At 40.8% G+C, this 25884-nt stretch overlaps 1 protein-coding gene across 1 annotated transcript in view; it reads right to left on the bottom strand.

Annotated features, from left to right (window-relative positions):
• Positions 1 to 25884, bottom strand: part of lrp1ba (low density lipoprotein receptor-related protein 1Ba) — a 333352-nt gene that overhangs the window by 209947 nt on the left and 97521 nt on the right. Inside the window, exons 16-21 of the mRNA XM_036564311.1 lie at positions 22680 to 22820; positions 22382 to 22507; positions 14031 to 14147; positions 5592 to 5704; positions 3893 to 4055; positions 3097 to 3279 (exon numbers count right to left, since the gene is read on the bottom strand). Of these exons, the coding sequence (XP_036420204.1) occupies positions 3097 to 3279; positions 3893 to 4055; positions 5592 to 5704; positions 14031 to 14147; positions 22382 to 22507; positions 22680 to 22820 (843 nt within the window). The remainder of the gene's footprint in view (positions 1 to 3096; positions 3280 to 3892; positions 4056 to 5591; positions 5705 to 14030; positions 14148 to 22381; positions 22508 to 22679; positions 22821 to 25884) is intronic.

Here is a 25884-nt window from a genome sequence, read left to right on the forward strand (position 1 = left end):
TCCTCATAAATTGAAAGCTGATCACCTCTTCACATCAGAGCGGCGTTTTACAGCCAGAGTGGATCATAAATCCTCTGAGTTTAGCATTCTGCGATGGTCTGGCTAAAGCAGGGAGACCTTTCGGTTCTCTACAGACAGCCTCGGCTTTGAGGTCTTTCCCAGCGTCGCTTTCTCCAGATTATACATCGATCCTCCAAGACAAAACCTCATCAGACGCCTCATCTGCCCAGTAGAGCCTCCACACCTTCTCGTGAGCTCAAATCAGAGCTCTTAACATCAGTAAACAATAACAAATCAGCCATTTAGGCACTCGGAGCGGAGTTTGGGTGTTTAGGGCTTCCCGCTGTGTGTAGCCCACTGTTACCATTCACCATGTTCCTCAAAGAGCACTGCTACTGCAACGGAACACAGGCTGGAGTACAAACAGTACAACACGTTCTCCATCAATCTTTAATTATGCAAAGGGTTCTTTGAGTGTTCATGGTTCTATACAGGACCATTTTCTTTACTAAAAACCCTTGAAGAACCGTCATTTTTAGTGTGTATAAATATAAATAGGCTGCAGTGATGACTGATTGTTTCAAGTGTTCTTAAGTAAAGACCAACAGTTACATAGAGAACCATGAGCACTCAAAGAACCATTTGCATACTAAAATGGTTGTCTTCATGGTGAAATGGTTCTTCAGACTGATGAAGAATATGGTGTATATGGTTCTATATAGCACCAAAAAGGTTCAATATAGAACCGTATACAACACATTCTCCATCAATCTGAAGAACCATTTCACCATGCAGAGAACCGTTTAAGCATTCTGTATGGAATCTATACACGTTCCATACAGAATCACTGTCTTTAAAGAAACCGTGAAAAACATGGTTCTTTTACTAAAGAAAAGGGCTCTATATAGAACAATGAACACCCAAAGAACCCTTTGCATAATTAAAGGGTTCTTTGCATCATGAAAGTGTTTTTCAGATTGATGTAAAATGGGCATGAATGTACTGTAGATGCTTCTATACAGAACCTTTTTAAAAAGGGTTCTATATAACACCCAAAAGGGTTCTTCTATCGCTACTTGACACCATAACAATAGAAGAACCTATTTGGGTGCTATATAGAACCATTTTCAAGCATATTCTCCATCAATCAGAACTCTTTAATCATGCAAAGGGTTCTTTGAGTGTTCATGGTTCTATATAGGACCATATTCTTTACTAAAGAACCTTTGAAGAACCATCATTTTTAAGTGCGTATAAATGTATAAAAGCTACAGTGATGACTGATGGTTTAGTATTACTAATTTTTTACTGTAACAGTGACTAATTATTCTGTTTCAACTGGAAAATTAGCATTTTATTTATGGTTAATTAGAGTTTATTATTATTAGCTTTTATTATTAACTTATTATTAAGTAACAAACACAAATTTAGCATAGAATTTTTAGATAAGCACAACTTATTGCCATTATTTTACCAGTTTATTATTTACATGTTATCGCTACAGTTACTGACCTTTTAGCATGTCATTTTTAGGTCAGTACAAATTAATTAGCATCATTTTACAATTTAGTTTAAACACAATATAACAATTACTAACTTATTATTCATTAACAACTAAAAAATTTACACGTCATTTTTAGGTTAGTACAGTTTAATTAGCATTATTTTACCATTTAATTCATAACTAGTTACCACAATAATTACTAACTTATTATACATTAATAACTACAAAATAAACATGTAATTTTAAGGTTGGTGCAACTTCTTACCATATTATTACTGACTTATTATTTATCAATTATTCTGTATCAACTGGAAAATTTATTTTTTCATAGAGTTTAGATAGAGTTTATCATTTTCTCCATTTTACAGCCAGTCACCACTCCAATTTTTAAATTATTATTTATTTAACTACAAATTTAGCATATCATTTTTAAATAAGCACAACTTGTTGTGTTACTTTACCACTTTATTACTGATGTGTTATTACTGCAGTTACTAACCATTTATTAAATAACACAGAGAAAATTAGCATGTCATTTTTAGGATAATACAAATTAATTAGCATTATTTTACCATTTTATTTATAACTACTTACCACAACAATTAATTAACTCATTATTCATTAACAACTACAAAATTAACATCATTTTTTGGTAAGTGCAGCTTCTTACCATAAAATTACCGAATTATTACTCACTTATTATTCATCAATCATTTTATATCAACTGGAAAATTAGCATTTTATTTATAGTTAGAGTTTGTTGTTTTTCTAAAATACAACCAGTTACTACCACAATTATTAAATTATTATTTATTAATAACTACAAATTCAGCATATAATTTTTAGATAAGCACAACTTATTGCCATTATTTTATCACTTTATTACTGATTTGTTTCAGCTACAATTGCTAACCTTTTATTTAATAACAGAGAAAATTAACATGTCATTTTTAGGCTAGAACAGATTAATTAGTATTTTACCATTTTATTCAGAACTACTAAATTATTTATTAACAATTACAAATGTAACATCATTTTTAGGTTAGTACAGCTTCTTATCATAATATTACCGTATTATTACCCACTGATTATTTATCAATTTTATATCAACTGGAAATTATTTATTTATGGACAGAGTTTATTATTATTCCATTTTACAATCAGGTACCACTACAATTACTAAATTATTATTCATTAACAACTACAAATTCAACATGTCATTTTTAGGTTAGTACAATTAATTACTAAAACATTATTTTACGATTTTATTCATACAATTACTAACTTAATCATTACTGATTACAAATTTAATATGTGAATTTTAGGTTAGCACAGCTTCTTACCAGAATATTACTGTATTATTACCCACTTATTACTGATCTTTAAAGTCCAGCCTCACAACAGCAGCCATGAAAGATCACAGCTGTGGAGAAAACTTGTTTTATGTATTGGAATATATTTCAAAATTCTGGTAAAACTATTTGTTCTGGGCCCGTTAACAAACACTACATCATGCAGCTCTGGTGTTCACCTGGAACCGACCGTGCAGGGCTGCAGCTGCTGGCGAGTGAGCGCACCTGTCCTCCTCTTACCTGAGCTCTTACAGGTGAACTTCGCTTTGGGGTCACACGCTCTCCGGACCCCCTCACACGCCACCTCATCACTGCCGTCCTCGCAGTCCTTATCGCCGTCACAGCGCCATCGCTCGGGGATACATGACCCCTCACCACGGCAACGGAACTCCTCCTCACTGCAGTCACTCACAGAGGCCAGCGCTGAGAGAGAGAGAGAGAGAGAGAGAGAGAGAGAGAGAGAGAGAGAGTTTACTATATTTACTTTTTACAGTATTATTTACCTACAGTAACACAAAAATCAATAGAAACCTATGGACATCCTCATATGTATAGCAAGACAAACGTGTGTGTGTGTGTGTGTGTGTGTGTGTGTATAGTGTGTGTGTGTGTGTGTGTGTGAGTGTGTGTGTGTGTATAGTGTGTGTGTGTGAGTGTGTGTGTGTGTGTATAGTGTGTGTGTGTGTGAGTGAGTGTGTGTGTGTGTGTGTATAGTGTGTGTGTGAGTGTGTGTGTGTGTATAGTGTGTGTGTGAGTGTGTGTGTGTGTATAGTGTGTGTGTGTGTGTATAGTGTGTGTGTGTGAGTGTGTGTGAGTGTGTGTATAGTGTGTGTGTGTGTGTGTGTATAGTGTGTGTGTGTGTGAGTGTGTGTGTGTGTGTGTGTGTGAGTGTGTGTGTGTGTGTGTGTGTATAGTGTGTGTGTGAGTGTGTGTGTGTGTGTATAGTGTGTGTGTGTATAGTGTGTGTGTGTGTGTGTATAGTGTGGTGTGTGTGTGTGTGTGTGTATAGTGTGTGTGTGTGTGTGTGTGTGTGTACCTGTCCCTCTGCAGGTGACGTTCTCATCACTGTGGTCTCCACAGTCGTTGTCTCCATCACACAGCCAGTGTTCTGGAATACACTTCCCACTGGAACACTGGAACTGAGCCACGGAGCACGCATGGACACAGCCCAGCTCGTCACTGCCGTCCCCACAGTCATCCTCTATGGAGGGAGAGATACAGAGAGAGAGAGAGAGAGAGAGAGAGAGAGAGAGAGAGAGAGATACAGAGAGAGAGAGAGTGAGAGAGAGAGTTACAGAGAGAGTTAGATAGATAGAGAGAGCAAGAGAGAGTTACAGAGAGAGAGAGAGAGAGAGAGGAGAGAGAGAGGGGGGAGAGAGAGAGAGAGAGAGAGAGAGAGAGGAGAGAGAGAGAGAGAGGGGAGAGAGAGAGAGAGAGAGAGAGAGAGAGAGAGAGTAAACGATGATCAGATGTACACAAACAGGGTCTATCAGTTGGTGTAGTTGTTCAGACTCTCTAATGGTCTTGTTTGTGGTTCCTGACCTGCTCTGTTATCTATAAACATGGACTAAATGAATTCTGTCCATCCTTTCATCCAGTGGAGCTGCTGGGATATAAGACTACACTGTTTACTAGCTACACTCGTTTTTTAGCTCCAACACAAAACAGAGGTTTTTGCTAAACTGTTGCTGTAATAGTTGCTCTGATACTCAAAAGCTTTGCTGTTCCCTGGTTAGACAGGACTCTGACTGGGGCAGCACTCTGAGTGGGGCAGCACTCTGACTGGGGCAGCACTCTGACTGGAGCAGCACTCTGACTGGAGCAGCACTCTGACTGGGGCAGCACTCTGACTGGGGCAGCACTCTGACTGGGGCAGGACTCTGACTGGGGCAGCACTCTGACTGGGGCAGCACTCTGACTGGAGCAGCACTCTGACTGGGGCAGCACTCTGACTGGGGCAGGACTCTGACTGGGGCAGCACTCTGACTGGGGCAGGACACCGATTGGGGGCAGGACACCGATTGGGGCAGGACACCGATTGGGGCAGGACTCTGATTGAGGCAGGACTCTGATTGAGGCAGGACTCTGACTGGGGCAGGACAATAATTGAGGCAAGACTCTGACTGGGAAGGACTATGATTGAGGCAGGATATTGATATGGCAGGACATGAATTAAGGCTGGATTCTGATTGAGGCAGGACTCTTATTGGGGCAGGAATCAGATTGGGAAGGCCTATTTGGAAAGACGCTGACTGCAGCAGGACTGTGATTGAGACAAACCTCTGATTGAGGCAGGAATATAATTGAGGCAGGATGCTGATTTAGGCAGTACGCTGATCGGGGCAGGGCTCTGATTGGGAAAAGACTCTGATTGGGGCCGGGCTCTGATTGGGGCAGGACTCTGATTGGGGCAGGACTCTGATCGGGGCAGGACTCTGACCAATGAAAGACTCTGTTGGGAGGATTCTAAGGCAGCAGCCTGATTCAGGCAGGACCCTGATTGGTGCAGGACATTGATTGGTTCAAGGCATTGGCTGCAGAAAGACAGTGATTAGGGCAGGACTCTGATTGAAGCCGGAATCTAATTGGGGCAGGACTGTGATTAGGGAAGGACTCTGATTGGGTGGGAATCTGATTGAGGTACAAAAATCTGATTGGAGCAGGACTGTGACTGGTCCTGACTGGGCTGGACCCTTATTGGTGACTGTGCAGAACTCTGACTGGTGATTGGGCACAGGACATAACGGATTGGTCAGTTTTATCTCACCGGAGTCACAGCGCCACTTGCTGCTGATGCACCTGCCGTTGGAGCAGCTGAACTGCGTGAGAGGAGCACAGGTGGGGAAGTCTGAAAAGGAGAGGAGCAGAACGGACAATCAGAAAATAAAGCAGAGAGCAGAAGAACAGCAGACACAAACGACCATAAGTATCCAGACACCAGCGCTTCTTCTACAGGGTTCTTTATAGTGAGTTGCTGCAGTAACAGCCTCTACTCTTCTAGGAAGGCTCTACACTAGATGTCGGAACATTGCTGTGAGGATCTGATTGTGCGTTAGTGAGGTCGGGTACTGATGTTGGATGGTCAGTCCAGCTCATCCCAAAGGTATTGGATGGAGCTCCATCACTCCAGAGAACACAGCTCCACTGCTCCACAGCCCAGTGCTGGGGGGCTTTATACCCCTCTAGACCACGTTCTGGCATAGGGCATGGTGACCTCCATTCTGTTGGTCAGTGCTTTTCCATAGAGATTGCACCTGGTTGCACCTTAAAGTAGGTGAATCCACTCATTAGGACTGTCTGGATACTTTCGGACGCATAGCGGATGCGCCCACACACAGTATTCCTATTCCGAGTCTGACGCAGCCTAATCACGCTGGGTCGCCCGCTGCAAATGTAATTAACTGCAGTGAAAAGCCTCGATTAAATCCTCATCAGGCAAAGTTTCGTCTCGCCTCTTTCTCTTTTTTCCCCACAATAACAAACACGGCTGTTTGGTTTCTCGCTGAACTTTGCCACCGCAGCCCTTATCTCTTCAGAGACAGGAGCGCCGTCCCGGAACACACCAGCAGCACGTGTTCGTCGGGGCTTACGCGCACGGAAAACTTAAACACGAGCGAATTAACGAAGGGAAGTAAAGTTGCCCCGGAAGGACGGCGGAAAAACCCGCAGGAGGCTCAGGAGAACCCACCTAAGCCTGGAACCGGGCTAGTCTTCTCAAACGCAGCGTCTGCAGATGCCCCAGCAGCACGAAGTGCTTTCCAACCCTGGCTCTGATTCAAGGAAGCCGAGCATGAACTTTAATTGCTCCTGCTTCTGCCTCTGTGAGCGTGTTCAAACCGAAGTGCTGCTTAAAGTGATAGTTTGGCACCAAACCAAGTTTAGACAATTGTAATTGATCAGCCAGGACATGTTTAGTGTCTGAAATTGTTTCTTTAGTGTTAGTACCGGAGCTACGAGGCTAATGTGGCTAATATAGCTTATATCCCGTCAATTAGCATGACTAGATTATCATTCATTCACAGACAAAATGACTTTGCATAGCTAAGAACAGCAGCAGATATACTGAGTCATGAATTATGTCCATTTATATGAATAACAGCTCTGTGATGGGTGTATATAAATGGATATTGGCAATGATTGACAAGTAACCTTCTTTGATGATGCTTCAAAGCAATTAATGAAATCGAAAGGACTACTTGCTATTTGAATAATTCTAAATAAAGCTAATTTGTACACACATATAAAGTTTAATACACTGTTACGTTAATATAATGGATTATTGTGGAGCGTTGATGATCTGATTAGCCACAGTAAAGTATTCCTCACTGTATAAGCATTTCAACACAGTGACTCACTGAGTGTGTTTACATGCACTAATCTGATAACTGCAGAAAATCAGATTTAATCAGTCTTCTGATCAACGCGTTTACATGCACTTGAGTAATCAGATAATGGGGAAACTCCAGATCTACAGCCAAATAACGTAAAACTCAAACTTTATATTGCAGCTTTTTTTTTTAAACATCGCGCCGCTTTACCTGAAAATATGAACATACATCGTCTAGAAGATGAAGAATATTGAAATCCTTCATTTCGTGTTTGGTTTCACACGCTGCTCGCTTATTTCCGGTACTGCCGTCTGTTTTCGCACCTGCTCAGAGAAATCCGAAAGAAATCAGAGTAAGAGTTCACATATACTGAGAAATCTGATTACTGAACTAAAGATTTCTTAATCAGATTTCTAGACCTTCCTTCAATCTAAGAAATCAGAGTATGCCGTTTACACAGCCACTTGAAAAATCAGATAACTGCAGAAATCCAATCATGATCGAATTATTGAGTGCATGTGAACGCACTCAGTGTTTTGATGTTAAGCACATGGCTTTGGAACTCACTCACTCGGGCACATTTATCAGTCTGAAGTTTCTCCAAAAGGGGGAGCCGTTAGCACGTAAGCCGTTTTTTTGGGTGCGGCATTTAAAGAGAAGAAATCCACACCAGCAGGAGCTTCGACAAAAGTTGGTTTATTGGGTGTTTAATTTAAATGTCATTTACATTAAATGAAGCAATACCAAATAAGCATATATATATGCTAAAGCTAGCATATAGGGTAGGTCACTACTGCAGTGGACTTTAAAATAAGAAAACATCCTAATTATTCTACACATACAGTGTTAGAAACCACATAGTGAAGTCTGTTAGAGATTACATAACAACTTTTCCAGGTTTGAGGTTGGTAATTTAGGCATGCAGTTAGCATGGTAAATGCTAAAATTTAAGTTTCCTTTACTTGTTAGCTACATTAGCCTTGTAGCTCCAGTAAAACTAGAAAAGCAGACTTTAGCCACCATGTCCTGCCTGATAATTTCTTCAGCAGCAGTGGAGAGCAGGAATGCTAACCACTAACATGGTCAGGCTTTGTTCTTCGGTTCTCAGGAGGGAGCTGTGAGAGTCTGCGGTCCATTTGCGGTTCCTTAGGAGCGATCTTTAACCTTCACTGTGGTTTCAATTCCCCACGCGGAGCTCAGTGGCATTCAGCTCCTGATAACGACACGCAAAATAATTCTGCTGCTGTTTTTTATGCTTTACGTTAGTTACTGTTGTTCTGCGCTTTGACTGTGAGATTAAATTATGCATTACTAAAACGTTCGCCTGCTGATCGTCTCCTGTGGACGGAAAAGCATTCTGAGGATTAGCAGAGCAGAGCCTTCGGCAAAGCTTCAGTGTTTCAGGGTTTTCCTTCCACATGTAATCAGTGCAGTGATGCCTCTAAAAGCACAAAGAAAATTCTTACTAACAACAAACACAGCGCGGCCCCTCGCGTCCCATGCAGAGCCCAAGTTAAGATCAGACAGTCAAGATCAGATTTTTCACACATTTGTATCACAGAAGCAAGAATATCTTATCTTACAGCATCTTATCTCCAGTTAGGAAATCTTAACCTACTTGATTAAAGTTGACAATCAGCTGTCATGTCTGTTGCCTAGCAACCGACAATAAACACACAGCTGAAACATAAAAATGTAATCATAATAATATTAAAATAAGTCACAGCGGCTGTTACTGATGTAAAAAAGGGAAAACTAACCTAAAGTGTGGTAAACTGTAGGTTGTGAATACTGTGAGAGCGCCCCCTGCTGTTTATCAGAGCGTTAACACTGCCCAGTTTCAGTCTCCATTTCCCAAACGCTTTAGCCGAGCGCGCTAACGTTACTCCTCCTAATAAACAGACACACGTTCAGCTCCGTCTCCTCATTATTATTGTTATTATTATTATTATAATTATTATTATTATTATTACTACTACTACTACTACTACTATGTACATCTAACTAATATAATTGTAATATAATATAAAAGTGACTACAGCTATTACTCTTTACCATAATACTAAATGCTACTAGCTATTCTAACTTACTAAATAATTTTATTAATATTACCACTTAAAGTTCAATTCTATTAATAAAGATAACTAGAAATTACGTTCACAGTGCTTTTTTGAAAAATAAATATTGGACTAATGACTAAAATGTAACGCATAGCCGAAACGTCTTGAAACACACGGATTAAAACATCTATATGTCAAGATGGGTGATGTGTCCAAACACTGTGTCCTCTGGAAGGTCCAGCTGAACACAGTAGTTAATATCTACCTCTGGCTTAGCTCTGATTTTGGGAGCTATAACGCTGAGCCGGCTCTGCTGATCTAAGCTGTCTGCTGGAGTTCTAGATCATTTTTGATGGTGTGAGCGTGTAAAGCTCTTCATTCAGCTCTGCTGCCTCTACACATTCTGTCTGTGGAGAGATCACATCTTCCCGCTTCAGAGTGAGAGGCTGTAGCAGACGCTGCACCAGACGCTCGGCCTGCGGGTTAAACTCTCTCGACCGATCAGCGGTGCAAACTCACAGATCTGCTCCAGACTCTCCATCAGCAGAGCTGCTGTTAGACAACGGCTATCAAAGACCATCAGGGCTCAGACCTCGGCGTCCTTATCAGACGCCACACAGACACACACCCAGCCTTTTAACAGGAAACAAGAGTTCTCTCCAAAAATGATGATTTTAAATACGCATGAAAGCTTCTAAAGGTAATAGCAAAGGGTTAAATATAACCTGAGATTATTTTTACAGTTTGTTTCAAAGCACAAGGTGTTCCTAATAAAGTGGCCAGTTAGTGGAAGCTAAAGGTGGGTGTTTCCAATAAAATGGCCAGTTAGTGGAAGCACAAGGTGGGTGTTTCTAATAAAGTGGCCAGTTAGCAGAAGCACAAGGTGGGTGTTTCCAATAAAGTGGACAGTTAGTGGAAGCACAAGGTGGGTGTTTGTAATAAAGTGGCCAGTTAGTGGAAGCACAAGGTAGGTGTTTCTAATAAAGTGGCCAGTTAGTGGAAGCACAAAGTGGGTGTTTCTAATAAAGTGGCCAGTTAGCGGAAACGCAAGGTAGGTGTTTCTAATAAAGTGGCCAGTTAGCAGAAGCACAAGGCGGGTGTTTCTAATAAAGTGTCCAGTTAGCAGAAGCACAAGGCGGGTGTTCCTAATAAAGCGGACGGTCAGTGCAGTTGAGAAAGCAGTTAAACTTGTCGGAACTGAAAAATGTCAGAACAACCTTGAAGTGGTTCACAGCAAACGTCATTTCTCTTGAAGGATAAAGAAAAGCAGGAGCTTCATATTTACACCTTCAGGGATGAGGTAAGGTCAAGGTGTTCCTGTTGTCTTGATGAACTCATAGCAGTTTCTCCAAAGCTCTCTCACTAAAGGGCTTTATTACTCTGCTCAAAAGCTCTGTCTGTGCTTTAGAACCTCACTGTTAGAACCATTAAATACTCTCAAACTTCAGCTCTGACTGTGAAGCGACACGAAACCCAGGAAATGATTAGGTGACCTGTATAAAGCACCGTGTCAAAGCCTGGGAGCGTGAAGTAAGGAGAGGATGGAGGGACAAATTCTTTCCTATCATCACAAATATGCAGTATTCAAAAATATAAAATAGAGCTAAAGTATAAAAACTATGCTGTGAAAAAGTTTTTGCACCCCTCGTATTTGTCACACTTAACTGTTCTAGATCTTATATCTTTAGATATCCTGAGTAAACACCAAACACAACTCAAGGGAAAAAGTTATCCACCACCAACGGCTCCTGTTTAAAAAAGTAAATGCCCCCCTCTATTTAACAAATAGATCAACTAACTAGACAAACCCAGGCTTTATTACTCACGTATGGAAATCTGATATTTGGCCATATATATGCACATTTATCATAAAGTGTCATTTCAAAATGTATGTACAAATATTGTGTACATATATTTAAGTAATAAATAACTTAATTATTTGAGCATACATGTGTGTCTGGCAAGTGAATATATGTATGATATCTGGAGTTTGATTGATACCATATTACCTATATGTTTTATATATTTCATTAGGAAGTATGTGGAAGAAACAAAGAAGATGCATGTCTAAATATTCTTATTTTAAAAAAAATATTCTTATTAATATCCATATGTATACTTATGCATAAGTTTGGAAAACCCAAAATCTTATGTTATATAACAGGATGTAAGCATATATGAGTAATATATATCTTTAACATATTTTTTTCTATCGTATATGGTTAAATATGTATTACACATATATGTTTATATATGTTGTTAAATGGCCAAAATATATACTGCATATTTGAAAATGGCCAATTTCAAAGAAGTTGGCATATATATCACATATATGTCCATATGCGTCCATCTGTGAACACTCAAAGAACCATTTGCATGCCTAAAGGGTTCTTTGGTCAAATGCTTCTTCAAATTGGAGAATATATTGTATATGGTTCTATATAGCACCAAAAAAGGTTCTGCTGTTGTTTGAGATGTCAAGCCTCTAACAAGTGAAGATTTTTGGGGCTATATAGAATCTGTAGAGCCGTTGTCTTCACTGATGAACCCTTAATGAACCATATATATGCCAAATAATTGAAATTCATTTAATGTCATCTATAAGATAAATCCCTTTACCTGAAGGGGGCGCTGTCCCCACATACTTTGGGCAACAGTTACAATTTTGGTCCCATTTAAAAGGTAACACGCTCACAGTTTTTCCCAGCCATCAGAATAATTGTATGAATTACTCACACAGAGTAACAGACGCTAGAATGGAATGGAGTTTCTTTCCGCCTGACTCACAGAGGCAACATAGGGGCTGAAGCAGGCTGGAAATGCAAAGAGGCTTTTTTTGGGCCAGTCTTTACTGCAGGCAGGGGTCAAAACACAAGTGGGCAAGAGCAAAGGAGGATCCGTATCCACAAAACCAGGAGACAGAAGAAGGGTCAAAACAGGAAAACAGGACAAATCGAAACTATGGCTTGCTGCTCAAGTGTGAAACACAGAGACTTAGCAACCTCTAAACCAAGGAAAGGGGTTTATTTGAGGTAGTTAATGAGTCAGGATGACTTGCAGATGTGCAAGTGGGTGGATCCCGGGAGAGTTCTAGTAGAGTCTCCCCGAGAGGGTGGGGTGGGGTACATGACAACAGACCTCTAAACTGATCACTGGCTATTCCTCTAGGTTAGCAAGCCAAGGTCACTTTACACCTCAACTGAGCCACAGCGCAACCTGCATCTCGCAAATTCGCTAGCATTTGCTTATGCTGTGCTTTTCAGTGCTTGTTGCAAATGAGACGATCGTAACTGCTGTGAATAGCAGATCGCAAAAATGGTTTGTGGGAATCAGATCCTGAGATTTCCAGCTTTCTAACAGTGTTTTACATAAGTGGACGATGGACCGTGGACGATTTGATGCATAAAAAACGTAAACTAATGACAGAAGTGCACCGGTACTGCAAAGAATCCTTAAATAGAACCTTTTTAGCAATTTAAAGTAGGTGAAAAAGGTTCAACCATCAGCGCACTACGCCGCTATTAAAAGATTTCCAGAAGAGATGAAGTTATTGAAATATATCAGTCTAAAAAGCCATTTCTGAGGCTCTGGGACTCAAACCAGAGTGAAAGCCATTATCTCCAAATGGACAAAGCCTCCCTGGTGAATCATCCCAGAAACGGCTGGCCTATCAAAAAGAGCACAGCGACGACTCATCCAGGAAGACACTAAAGAGCCCAAATGAACATCTATGGAACTTCACCTCAGATAAGGTCAGCGTCCACCATTAGAGAGAGACTAGGGGGCAAAAATAGTATCTATGGAAGAGTTCTAAGGTGAACCACTGCCAACCAAAAGGACCATAAAGGCCATGAAGACACCTTGATGGCACCCAAGCCTTTAGGAATAATGTTCTGTGGACTTGGTCAAAAGTGGAAGACAGGAGGCCTGTTACACCTGCCATAAAGGACTCAGCATTCCATACTGAGAACTGTGAAGCATGGTGGTGGTAGTGTGAAGGTAGGGATCTGGGGGTGACTTGCCATAATTGACAGAGCCATGAATTCTGGTTTTTACCTGCTGCATTGGGTTCTGCAGCAGGTACAACAAATGAGTAAGACTTGTTTGTTTGAGTTGTTTTTGTCAACATTTGGGAGCTACTAAAAATTGACAGCTAGCAATCAGCCACTTTGACCATTTTAGACTTGTTCTTTAATAGTTGCTTTAATGAAGCATTGTTATTCACATGGCTATTAACTATCATCTAAAATTAAATGATCACGACAGAAGTCCCGGTCATAAATGGACATGTATGCCTTTGGTCTAAAGAGTAGTCGTTGGCCTCCGCCACTTTATTCCACTTTCAAATCCTTTGCTTACAAACAAATCCTTCAGACCTCCGTTCACAGAATTCCAACACAACTGCGGCCAGTTCCGTAGAAAAGTCTAGACCTTTTCACACTAAAACACCAAAGATAAATCTTTTGTGTTGCCACAAAAATAAAAAATAAAATACGTGTGGTGTCTACGATCCTGTGGTGACGAGAATAAAGGACCAGCCGTGCATTCATTAAATGCCTCCATGGTGAAACAGTGTGGAGGATTTCTTACAGGACCTGAGATCGCTTGAAATAAGGGTCAGCTGGAGTTATCTAAGTGTCCGTGTTATTGCATTCCTGACCGTGCAACGCATTCAACAGATAAAGCAAAAAGCTCCTAGGAATGAAAGCTTGGGCACAGCGTGATGTCGAATTAGCAGAGGATTGTGGGATAAGGACCTTGAAGGTGCGCTGCATGGTGGACTCACCGCACGATGAAGGCTCGTCAGAATGATCGCCGCAGTCATCGTCTCGATCGCACCTCCAGTTCTCGGGGATGCAGCGGCCGTTCTGGCAGGAAAACTGGCCGGCCTGGCAAGTCTGGGCTGAATAAAAAAAAAAAGCAGAGAAATAAATAAACAAACAAACAAGTGCATTTTAACAAAGCTTTGTTATCCATAATTCATAACCTATTGTTTTGTACAAGGTTTCCCATTAACCCCCCTGATGTTTGCACCTTGAAAGGCCTCGTCTTACATTCTGCCTCATCATTTCTGACTCAGAGGTCTTTCAAACAGGAGAAATTGTGTGGAAAGTGCAGATTCTACATATCCATTCCAGACCACACTTGTGTTTGTAAGTAGACAAAATGATATTTTATTATGATTTTGCATCTGATGAATGTGACTTTCACTCAAAGCATCTTTCCAGAAATGTAGGTGCGTCACTCTAATATGCATTGTTGAAGGACAATCTGAAAATATGACTAAGAACCCCTGAGAGGAACCGAGACTCAGGAGAAACTCCTTAAGAGCATGAGGAAGAACCCTGAGTGGAACCATGACTTAAAGAAGAACATTGATTAGAGGAAGAACTAATGAAAATAACCAAGACTTAAAAGGAGAAAGTCCCTAAAAGCATGAACGAACCACAGAGTGGAACCAAGACTGAAATGAAGAAGCTCAACAACACTATGAGGAAGAGCCACTGAGAGGAACCAAGACTCAAAAGGACAAACCTTTTAAGACCATGAAAGAACCACAGAGTGGAACCAAGATTAAAATGAGGAACATCAACAAGAATATGAGGAACCAAGACTTTACCTACCTAAGAGCATGAGGAGGAGCCGCTGAGAAGAACCAAGATTCAAAAGGAGAACCTCAATAATAGCATGAAGAAGAATCACTGAGACAAACTGAGGCCCAAAAGAAGAAACTCTCTAAGAGCATGACGAAGAACTACTGAGAGGAACCAAGACCAAAAAGGAGAACCTTGATAAGAGTGTGAGAAAAAACCACTGAGAGGAACCAAGCCTAAAATGAGGAACTTCAATCAGTGTATGAGGAAAAAACACTGAGAGGAAACAAGACTCAAAAGAAGAACCTCTCTTAAGACCATGGGGCAGAACCACTGTAAGGAACTAGACTTAGAAGGAGTAAACTGCCTAAATCCATGAGGAAGAAGCACTAGGAGGAGCCAAGACTCAAAAGAAGAACCTTGATAAGACCTTAAGGAAGAACTACTTAGAAGAATCAAGACTCAGAAGGAGAACTTCTCTAACGGCATGAAGAGGAACGCTAAGTGGAACCGAGACTCTAAAAGAACAATCTTCCTAAGAGAAAGAGTGACACTCATTGCTGAGATGAAGAGTTCTAAAGGGTTTCTCCTCGACCCTGTAGAACGTGGTGAAGGAGTCCAGTCTGAGTGAGCTGCTGTTTGTTTTAGTGTCCAGTCCATCTGGGTTTGATTCCAGCTGAAGTCAGTTATGCTGAGACTGGACGCTGGGCTGGACTCCAGGGCTTTTATACGTTACACCTGCTTTACAGGACGTGTTTTATGTAAACTGGCGAGGAGTTCAGGAGCTGAGGAGACAGACTGGAGTGGAAACAAAGGGTTTAAACTCCTAAACATCTGAAGTTTTCACTTTTTTATGCAATCAGAAAGTTACATAATTAATAACTTAGTCTTCTAACATTTTCTGTTTGTTTCGGTGTGAAAAAGTTACAAAAATGTAAAGAAATTTTTCTTTTTGTACTTAGAATCTGAACTTTTTACACGATTTCTCCACTGAGTGAACTTCTAAAGGTCAACAAAAAGTGCACTATAATTATGAAATTTTATCAAATTAATTTCATTCCACCCGTTAGCTAGGATGGAGAACCATTTTGGTAAACAAGACATGGAAGTGTGAAGAACCTTTCTACACTTGAATGAACTTCCACATTATGTAAAGAACCCTTAAGTTGGTGTAGCACCTTTAAATTATGTGAAGATTCTCTTTCAAACATGGTTCTTTAATTGAACCAACTGAGGTTCTTTCATGGCTTCTGAAACACATGAAGCTCCACCGTATCTTGTCAACCTACCACAAACAGAACATCGCTGGACCTCAACACGCTTGGAGGAGTACGCTAATTGCTAATTCTGTTATGTCAGCTAACAGATGTCCGTGTTAGCCAGCATCACACCGAGTGATGGGGGGGTAGAACGAGGACCACCCTACCCACCCAGAGAAAGAGAAGACTAGTAAGATCACTTACTGATGGCTGTGGCATCACCAGCGTCTGAACACATAACCCTCTCACTATACACTCTTAAAAAAAGATGGTTCTTCAAGGGTTCTTTAGTAAAGACAATGGTTCTATATAGAACCATGAACATTCAAGGAAACATTTGCATGCTTAAATGGTTCTTCAGATTGAAGAAGAATGTGTTAAATATGGTTCTATCTCAAACTTTTTATAAAAGGGTTCTATATAGCACTGTTCCACTGATGAAACCGATCAATAATAATAATTTCCATTGTGACGTGATTGTGATTCAGAATTTATGTCAGTGCATCCAACAGTAAAGGCAGCAAGGAGCTTCTTTAACACAGTGAGAGGAAACGTAGTAGATCACAGAAAGTTCCAGATCCACATGCTGATCCATTTTACTGACCAGTGTGGACAAAAACGTCCTTAGTGATTTCCTGAGTGTCCATTGGTCAGTTTCACACAGAATGTAGACGGACACACCAATCCACCAGTTCCACACGGTGAGAGGCAGATGACGTGTATCTCAGCCCCTCTTCATAGGCTCATAACTCCGGATGTGAGTCTCGTATGATCTTGAGATAAGATGGAATGGAAAGGGCGACTCTACAGATTCAGGAAGGGTTTGAACTGGACTAAGAAACATAAACAGATATAGAGACAGAAGATGATGTGTGGGCGAGTTCGTGGACCCCGGAGGGTTAAACAAAGGACAGAGTTAACCCTTTACATGGCCCATCAGTGAGCCCAAAGCTTTATTACACACTTCTATGATCTAAGAATAGCTCAGCCAGTTTGCAACGAAGTCCCTGTAGTTACTGAATAATAAGCCTTAGTATGTAATAAGACTGATTTTAAAGGGTTAAACGAATTAATTATTTACAGGCTATTATAAAACAGTAAATAACTGTATTTCATAATTACTGATATACATTTTATAACCTTTAAAATACCCTTTTAAAGTGCTAAAGTGAGACTAAGCGTCGAGTGTCAAATGCTTTTTACAGAATTTCACAGTTTGCAAGATACATATATATATATATATATATATATATATATACACATATATAATTATTTTATTGATTTATTTTTTATGCTGTGTCTGTCGGTGAGTTTCTTTTATCTCGTTTTGCTTTGAGCTCTACTTTATCTGCCACTCATTTCAGGAGAAAAATAATTACTCTGATAGTTTTTTTTGAAGTCAGTTAATACATAGCCTTCAAACATCCAGGTAGAAAAATTAATTATTTTTCCAGCTCTTTGTTAAGTGTGGTCTGACTGTTGATCCTGTTTTTAAATTACTGATGAAACAAGTCCATTTAGAGAGGAATTTCTACATAATTTACTGGTTAAGATGTAAACAGAGTCGTTCAGAGCGGTTTGGTATGAAACGCTCTGTTCTAGATAAAAGTCAGAACTGTTCACAGTGGTGGTGATAGGAACCAGACGTCCACCTCTAAAAGCTCCCCCACAGAAAGTTCCTACATGAAATGGTTATGAATTCACTGCCTGATGACTGAGACACTGTTTTATGATCGTTTAGAGAACTTAAACTCCATTCATGGTGGAGGGATACATGCAGGGCGCTGTGAGGCAAAATAGTCCCCAAAGAAAACTTATTATTTCAGATTTTCCACTATTTTCCATCATCAACATTCCAAGACTCGTGTAGGTTCACTGGTGGTTCTGGATAGTAAATAAAATGTCTATATCTGTGTTGTAGTCATGGCGACCCCTGGTTCCTATCACCACCACTGTAAAGACATCTGAACCATTTCACACCAAACCACTCTGAATCTCTCCGTTTAAATCTCACACACTGAATTATGGGGGAAAGAATAAAAAATCTGAGGTTGGTTAAATTCTTCCAAGCTAGCCTGTGGCCCAGAAACTGAACCATGAATAAGGTGAACTGTTAGGCCTCCACCGAGAACCATAAATCTTCATGTGTAAGATTATGTAATGGGCCAGAGATAAATAATACACATAAACACACACAAACACACAAAAACACACACAAACACACACAAACACACACACTGTGATGCTTAACCTCAAACTCTTCACTACATAAAAGCCACGAAGGTTCAGTTTCCACACTCTGAGAGTAAACCTCTCTGTCAGAGATGAAGAGCTCACCATGCATGACTAAACCAGAAATCTCAGGCTTTAGGTCAGAGTGGTGAAGTGCAGGTGTGTCCAATCTACTCTGACACATACAGGATTTATAGTAATGCAGCAGCAGAACTCAGCAAAATGACCAGCTTTAACTTCCCCACAAAGTGGATCTGCTCCGCTGTCAGCGCTGTCGGGGTTAAAATAACACCACTCATATCACAGCCAATCAGCTTCTGTGGGAGAAGCCTCTATATTTGGGGGGCTTTGAGTAATCTGAGAGCTATAACGCTGTTACTATATGTTTGCAACTCATTACTGTCTAAATCTGACCGCGTCTGGAGGTCAGTTCCCACAGTCCTACACAATCAGAAGGGGCTATTTGATATTACAGTATTACAGCACCCGGGCGGTTTGGGACAAAATGTTGAATATGTTGACCAAAACGGGCCACAAAACTGTATGCAAACATGTATTATTATTATTATTATTATTATTATTATTATTACTGATTGCAACCACTTGGAACAACCTCATAGCATCCACCAGAGATACTGGCAACCACTTGCAATACACTAGCAACCACATAGAACACCATAGCAACCACCTTGCAACTGCTAGAGATAACACTGCAATCACCAAGAAATGCCCTGGCAACCACCTGGGATACCACCTAGTAATATTCTAGCAACCACGTTGTAAATCCTATCAACCACCTATTAACACTTGGAACACAATAGCAACCTCCTATCTACATCCTGGCAACCATCTGGAATAATTTAGCAACCACCAAGCAACGCCTTAGCAACCACCTGGAACACCACAGCAATCACCTACCAACACCTTGACAATCACAATAGATATCATAAGAACCACTTAGCAATACCCTAGCAACCACTTGGGATATCACTGCAGCCACCTAGCAATAGTTCTTCTTCTTCTTCTTCTTCTTCTTATTATTATTATTATTATTATTATTATTATTATTATTATTATTGATTGCACATTGCAACAACTTGGAACACTATAACAGCCCCATATCATCCACCAGAGATACTAGCAACCACCCTGCAATACACTACTGATACCATTGCAACATGCTAGCAACAACATGGAACACTATAGCAACCACTTTGCAACTGCCTGGGATACCACTGCAATCACGAAGCAACGCCCTGGCGACCTACCACCCATCCACACCCTTGCAACCACCTTGAACATAATAGCAACCACCTATAAACACAATATCAACAACCATCTGAAATACTACAGCAACTACCAAGCAACACCCTAGCAACCACCTGGGATATCATTGCAACCACTTAGCAATAGATACTATTAGTAGTAGTAGTAGTAGTAGTAGTAGTACTAGATTTCTAATGCATAATAGTAATTATCGTACAATTATTATGTCTTGAATTATTAATTAAATAATAATGAGCAATAATATTAATATTATTAATATTTATTTTATTATTTTTATTATTGCACAGATACAAGTCAGGCCTTCAGTGCTCTGTGTGCTGTGAGGATCAGAGTTTCAGTGCTAACTACACAGCTACATAACGAGTTACACCTGCATTCAGTTTATACGGCTGTTACACAATTTACACCATCACTAGAGATTATTTTTTACAAAGTGCCGTTAAATATTACAAATAATTTGCTAAATTGTATTTTTTAATGTTTATATTCTATATCTCCAGAATTCTGCTAACAAGAACAGAATACAACTAGAAATAAAATACTGTAAATTTATTGGTTCACTTTAGAATCTAAAATTCTTAATTTGTACAGCTTTCTGAGTGTTTGAGACTAATACACATTTATCTGCAATCAGATTGTAATTTTTTTTATTGCTGAAATCATTTATTCTGAATAATTCAAAATGGTCTGACCATGTGTGTCTCTATATTTTGCTGTTTTGGTTGATATGGGAACTTTACTGGAGAAGGCAAAAACCTACTTTACTTTTAATGTAAGTCAATGGAACCAGACAAGTCGTTTTGGGTCGTTTCTTTTGGTCCATTCTTCATTTATACAGTGTGAGTATGAGTATGTTTTAGCTGTTCTACACTGTATACACTGTAATACCTGCAGAGTCTTAGCAGTGCTGATAAAAATGAACTAAATATTGTGTGTATTTTTACTGCCCAGAAATAATGAAACCTTCTCTGGAGTCCTAGAAATCCCTGACTGATCCCTCTCTGACTGTTCAGTTAAACAACTGGAGAAACTGCAGCTTCTAAACTTTCAGTCCACCTGAAATACGAAGCCGTTATTATGAGCAGAGCGACAATAATAACCGCAGAACTCTGAGGGTTAAACAGAGAAAGGACAGTGAAAAAGTGGTGAATTGTTCGAGGGCCACCAGCGTCCACTCTCTCAGAGGCTTAAACTCAGCGATGTGAGACTGATGTGTGTGTGTGTGTGTGTGTGTGTGTGTGTGTGTGTGTGTGTGAGTGTGTGTGTGTGTGTGTGTTTGTGTGTGTGTGTGTGTGTGAGTGTGTGTGTGTGTGTGTGTGTGTGTGTGTGTGAGTGTGAGTGTGTGTGTGTGTGTGAGTGTGTGTGTGTGTGTGTGTGTGTGTGTGTGTGAGTGTGTGTGTGTGTGTGTGTGTGTGTGTGTGTGTGTGTGTGTGTGTGTGAGTGTGTGATGAATTACGCTGGCAAGCGTGAAGCTATTTTACACACAGGCTTTACCACCGCAGGGGCCGAGTGACACACAGGCCCCAGACAACGAGGGAAATTATACATTCTCTCTCTCTTCCTCTCGCTCTCCCGCTTCTCTCTCCCTCCCTCTTTCTGCTTGATTACTCTGCCGTGTGCTCCGGCTCAGAGCTCCATCTGGGCCAGGGATCCTGGGATTTGGAGTAACTCACCTGAGCAGGTGATGTTGGAGGGCTCCTCACTTGAACGGGTGAGTTTACAATGTTTCTCTAATGAGCGGGTGAGGTTAGAGTGATTCACCTGAGCAGCTGAGGTTGAAGAGATTCACCTGAGGAGGTGAGGTTGGAGTGATTCTCACCTGAGCAGGTGAGGTTGGAGTGATTCTCACCTGAGCAGGTGAGGTTGGAGTGATTCTCACCTAAATAGGCAAGGTTGGAGTGATTCTCACCTGAGGAGGTGAGGTTGGAGTGATTCTCACCTGAGCAGGTGAGGTTGGAGTGATTCTCACCTGAGCAGGTGAGGTTGGAGTGATTCTCGCCTGAGTAGGTGAGGTTGGAGTGATTCTCACCTGAGCAGGTGAGGTTGGAGTGATTCTCACCTAAATAGGCAAGGTTGGAGTGATTCTCACCTGAGCAGGTGAGGTTGGAGTGATTCTCACCTGAGCAGGTGAGGTTGGAGTGATTCTCACCTGAGGAGGTGAGGTTGGAGTGATTCTCACCTGAGCAGGTGAGGTTGGAGTGATTCTCACCTGAGCAGGTGAGGTTGGAGTGATTCTCACCTGAGCAGGTGAGGTTGGAGTGATTCTCACCTGAGGAGGTGAGGTTGGAGTGATTCTCACCTGAGCAGGTGAGGTTGGAGTGATTCTCACCTGAGGAGGTGAGGTTGGAGTGATTCTCGCCTAAATAGGCAAGGTTGGAGTGATTCTCACCTGAGCAGGTGAGGTTGGAGTGATTCTCGCCTGAGGAGGTGAGGATGGGGTGTGTCTCACCTGAGCAGGTGAGGTTGAAGAGATTCTCACCTGAGTAGGTAAGGTTAAAGTGATTCACCTGAGCAGGTGAGGTTAGAGTGATTCACCTGAACAGGTGAGGTTAGAGTGATTCACCTGAGTGGATGAGGTTGGAGTGATTCACTTTAGTTGGTGAGTTTGGGGTGATTCATTTGAGTCGATGCAGTTGCAGTAATTCACTTGAGCAGGTGAAGCTGGAGAGACTTACCTGAGCAAGTGAGGTTGGAATGTTTCTCACCTGAGCAGGTGAGGATGGGGTGTGTCTCACCTGAGCAGGTGAGGATGGGGTGTGTCTCACCTGAGCAGATGAGGTTAGCCTCGTCCTCGTTGTTGCCGCAGTCGTTGGCACCGTCACACAGCCACTTCTTGGGGATGCAGCGGCCGTTCTGGCAGCGGAACTGATCCAGCGGGCAGCTGCGGTTCGCTGAGAAAAATAGGAATGCAAATATAAATAACTGTGTAACCTCCTTTAATCATACAGTCTCTCATTATTTACAGTAACTACATTTAAATTAATATGTAATTTATGGAAAAACAACAAAATTTCAGACTTTAAGGTTTTGTATTTTTCAGGAGAGAAATAATGAGACACGTACAGCAGAGGTGTGGTTCTTCATCACTGCCGTCTGAACAGTCATCATCACCGTCGCAGCGCCAGGACAGCTGGACACAGCGCTGATTCCGGCACTGGAACTCACCTGGACCGCACTGCTTAGGGTGGGACAGCACGGTTGAGTCTATAGAGAACACAGACAGAGGCCACTTACACAGAGGAATAAGAGGAAATCAGCACTGTTACAAGAAAAAAATGTTTTCACACCATTTAAAATTTCCAGCTGTGAACATTTCAGGATGAACGGACCAACAGACAGAATCATTTCGACGAACCACAGCCTGAATAATATCGTTATCGGTGAACATTTCGCTAAGAATAAAAATCTTTTTTTGTGGTTGCTGCATTGTTGGGATTCGAACCCATGATCTCCTGATGATGCAGTAAAACCATAAACAGCTGTGCTAATATGACTCACACTATATGACAGTAATATAGGCTGGGAAATAAAGGTGAATCTGAATACCAAACATCTGGAAACACCATTTCTGTGTATTGAACTAATAATAAATAATAAGAAAAATGAAAGTTAATTAATAGAAACTAAACGAACCTGGGTAGCTCCACCCACCACATACCAATATTTTTATTATTTAATAAGAGTTTCTTCTATTTAGGTTAAAATATGTGGTTATAAAGAATTGACAATCATATCAACATGTAAAGTATTGTTTATTGAAACTACTGCAGTGTAACATTAAAACTACACATTTTAATTAATTTAATTTTCTAAACGTTAATATAAACACTCAATTTCACTGGCCAAATTTATAGGTAAAATTCAAATTGAAATTTAGAATTTGTGGTCCCTCAACGCTCTTTTGCATATTGTTGCCTCAAGGCAAGAAATCTATTTTAAATATGGATTCGATATGAAATTATGCGAATGAGTTTACTGAGCTTGTTCAAAGTCAGAGCAGAAACATTTAGGACTTTTAACTGATCTTGGACTTTAGACTAAAATCTTTTTGCTCTGAGTGACTCTAAACCTTAATCATGTTTGTTTTATTAAAACTAATGATTGAACGTTCCATTTTGTCTCTGCCAAAACAATCATAATTCTACCCAAACTGTACCAAATGTTTCAGTAGTGTCTGTCTCAGTAGTGTCTGTCTCAGTAGTGTCTGTCTCAGTAGTGACTGTTTCAGTAGTGTCTGTCTCAGTAGTGTCTCAGTAGTGTCTGTTTCAGTAGTGACTGTCTCAGTAGTGTCTGTCTCAGTAGTGACTGTCTCAGTAGTGACTGTTTCAGTAGTGACTGTCTCAGTAGTGTCTGTTTTAGTAGTGACTGTCTCAGTAGTGACTATCTCAGTAGTGTCTGTCTCAGTAGTGTCTGTCTCAGTAGTGACTGTGTCAGTAGTGACTGTCTCAGTAGTGTCTGTTTTAGTAGTGACTGTTTCAGTAGTGACTGTCTCAGTAGTGACTGTCTCAGTAGTGTCTGTTTTAGTAGTGACTGTCTCAGTAGTGTCTGTCTCAGTAGTGACTGTCTCAGTAGTGACTGTCTCAGTAGTGTCTGTCTCAGTAGTGACTGTCTCAGTAGTGTCTGTCTCAGTAGTGTCTGTCTCAGTAGTGTCTGTTTCAGTAGTGACTGTTTCAGTAGTGTCTGTTTTAGTAGTGACTGTTTCAGTAGTGACTGTCTCAGTAGTGACTGTCTCAGTAGTGACTGTCTCAGTAGTGTCTGTTTCAGTAGTGACTGTCTCAGTAGTGACTGTCTAAGTAGTGCCTGTCTCAGTGGTGACTGTTTCAGTAGTGACTGTTTCAGTAGTGTCTGTCTCAGTAGTGTCTGTCTCAGTAGTGACTGTCTCAGTAGTGACTGTTTTAGTAGTGACTGTCTCAGTAGTGACTGTCTCAGTAGTGTCTCAGTAGTGTCTGTTTCAGCAGTGTCTGTTTCAGTAGTGACTGTCTCAGTAGTGCCTGTCTCAGTAGTGTCTGTTTCAGTAGTGACTGTTTCAGTAGTGACTGTTTCAGTAGTGACTCTCTCAGTAGTGACTGTTTCAGTAGTGACTGTTTCAGTGACAATTTTAGCTCATTCTGAGCTCAGAAACTCAGCAGGTCATGACCAGCAAACACAGCTTTGAACAGCTGTTCACACAGAAAATCATCATATTTTACATTAAAACACTAAAAAGTGCTGAACTGCAGAAAATATGAAGATTCTTAATGTTCCACACTGATTTTCAGACTTTGGGACTCATTTACTTCAAAACAATGGGATCTAACTGCTCACCATGTACCCATGAGGGACAGGGATGCAGCCTCACCTTCCGCTCCCTAAAACACAGGGGCGTGGCTACAATAAGGCTCCGCCCACATATTAAAACTCTGTGTTTCGGTAGTGACACAAAAGCACAGGACAGTATTTTCTATTTAAAAGTTAAACTCGTGATGAATCTAAATGTTTCAGCTTCACTTTCAGAGAAAAAATAAAACTACATTTTAAACAAAATTGCAAATCAAATGTAAATATTATTTCCACAAGTGTAAATTTAGGGGTTAGGGTTTGGGACAGACTCCTCCCAACAGAAAGTACCCTATAAATGATAATTGTGTATATATTTAGTTTATTAATTAGTTAATTAGTTCATTAATATCTCTCTTAATTAATATTTCACTGTTTATTTATTTATTTGTTTATTTATTTTACTGTGGAGGCTCAGTTTAATTCAGCAGACCGCTCCACAGCATGTCTGCTGATATCCTGCAATCAGGATCAATAGACTTATTCAGAGTTATATAAACATATCTGATCAGCTGGCATATTCTCATCGATCACTGCTCCTATTGATCAGGCTTTGTGGGTGTTGTATTGATCAGCCTGCGTCTCCGTCCTGCTTAAGCACATATACTCACAGTCTCTGGACCCAAGCTTGTTGTGCTGACCTCACCTGACCCTGACGTGACCTCCCAATCCTCCTTCACTCTTTTAGCCATAAACTGACCTTCTGAACTCTCTTTTCACTGCCCTTTACGGCGCCCTTCCACTGACCTCCCCACTCGCTCTTCTGATAAATGGAACACTGGGCCTCGTTCTCCAATCTCCTCTTAAGTTTGTTCTTAAGTGTGTTCTTGAGAAAGATCCTACGAAAATGTCTCCGTCAGGTTTATGACGTGTTCTTAAAGCGCAGAACTGTTCTCACCTGTGTGTTCTTGAGTGTGTGTAGATTCTGTTCTTACCTGAGAACAAACCCCAC

Source organism: Colossoma macropomum, unplaced genomic scaffold (genome assembly GCF_904425465.1).
Source record: "Colossoma macropomum unplaced genomic scaffold, Colossoma_macropomum, whole genome shotgun sequence".
In the NCBI taxonomy this organism is placed as follows: domain Eukaryota; kingdom Metazoa; phylum Chordata; class Actinopteri; order Characiformes; family Serrasalmidae; genus Colossoma; species Colossoma macropomum.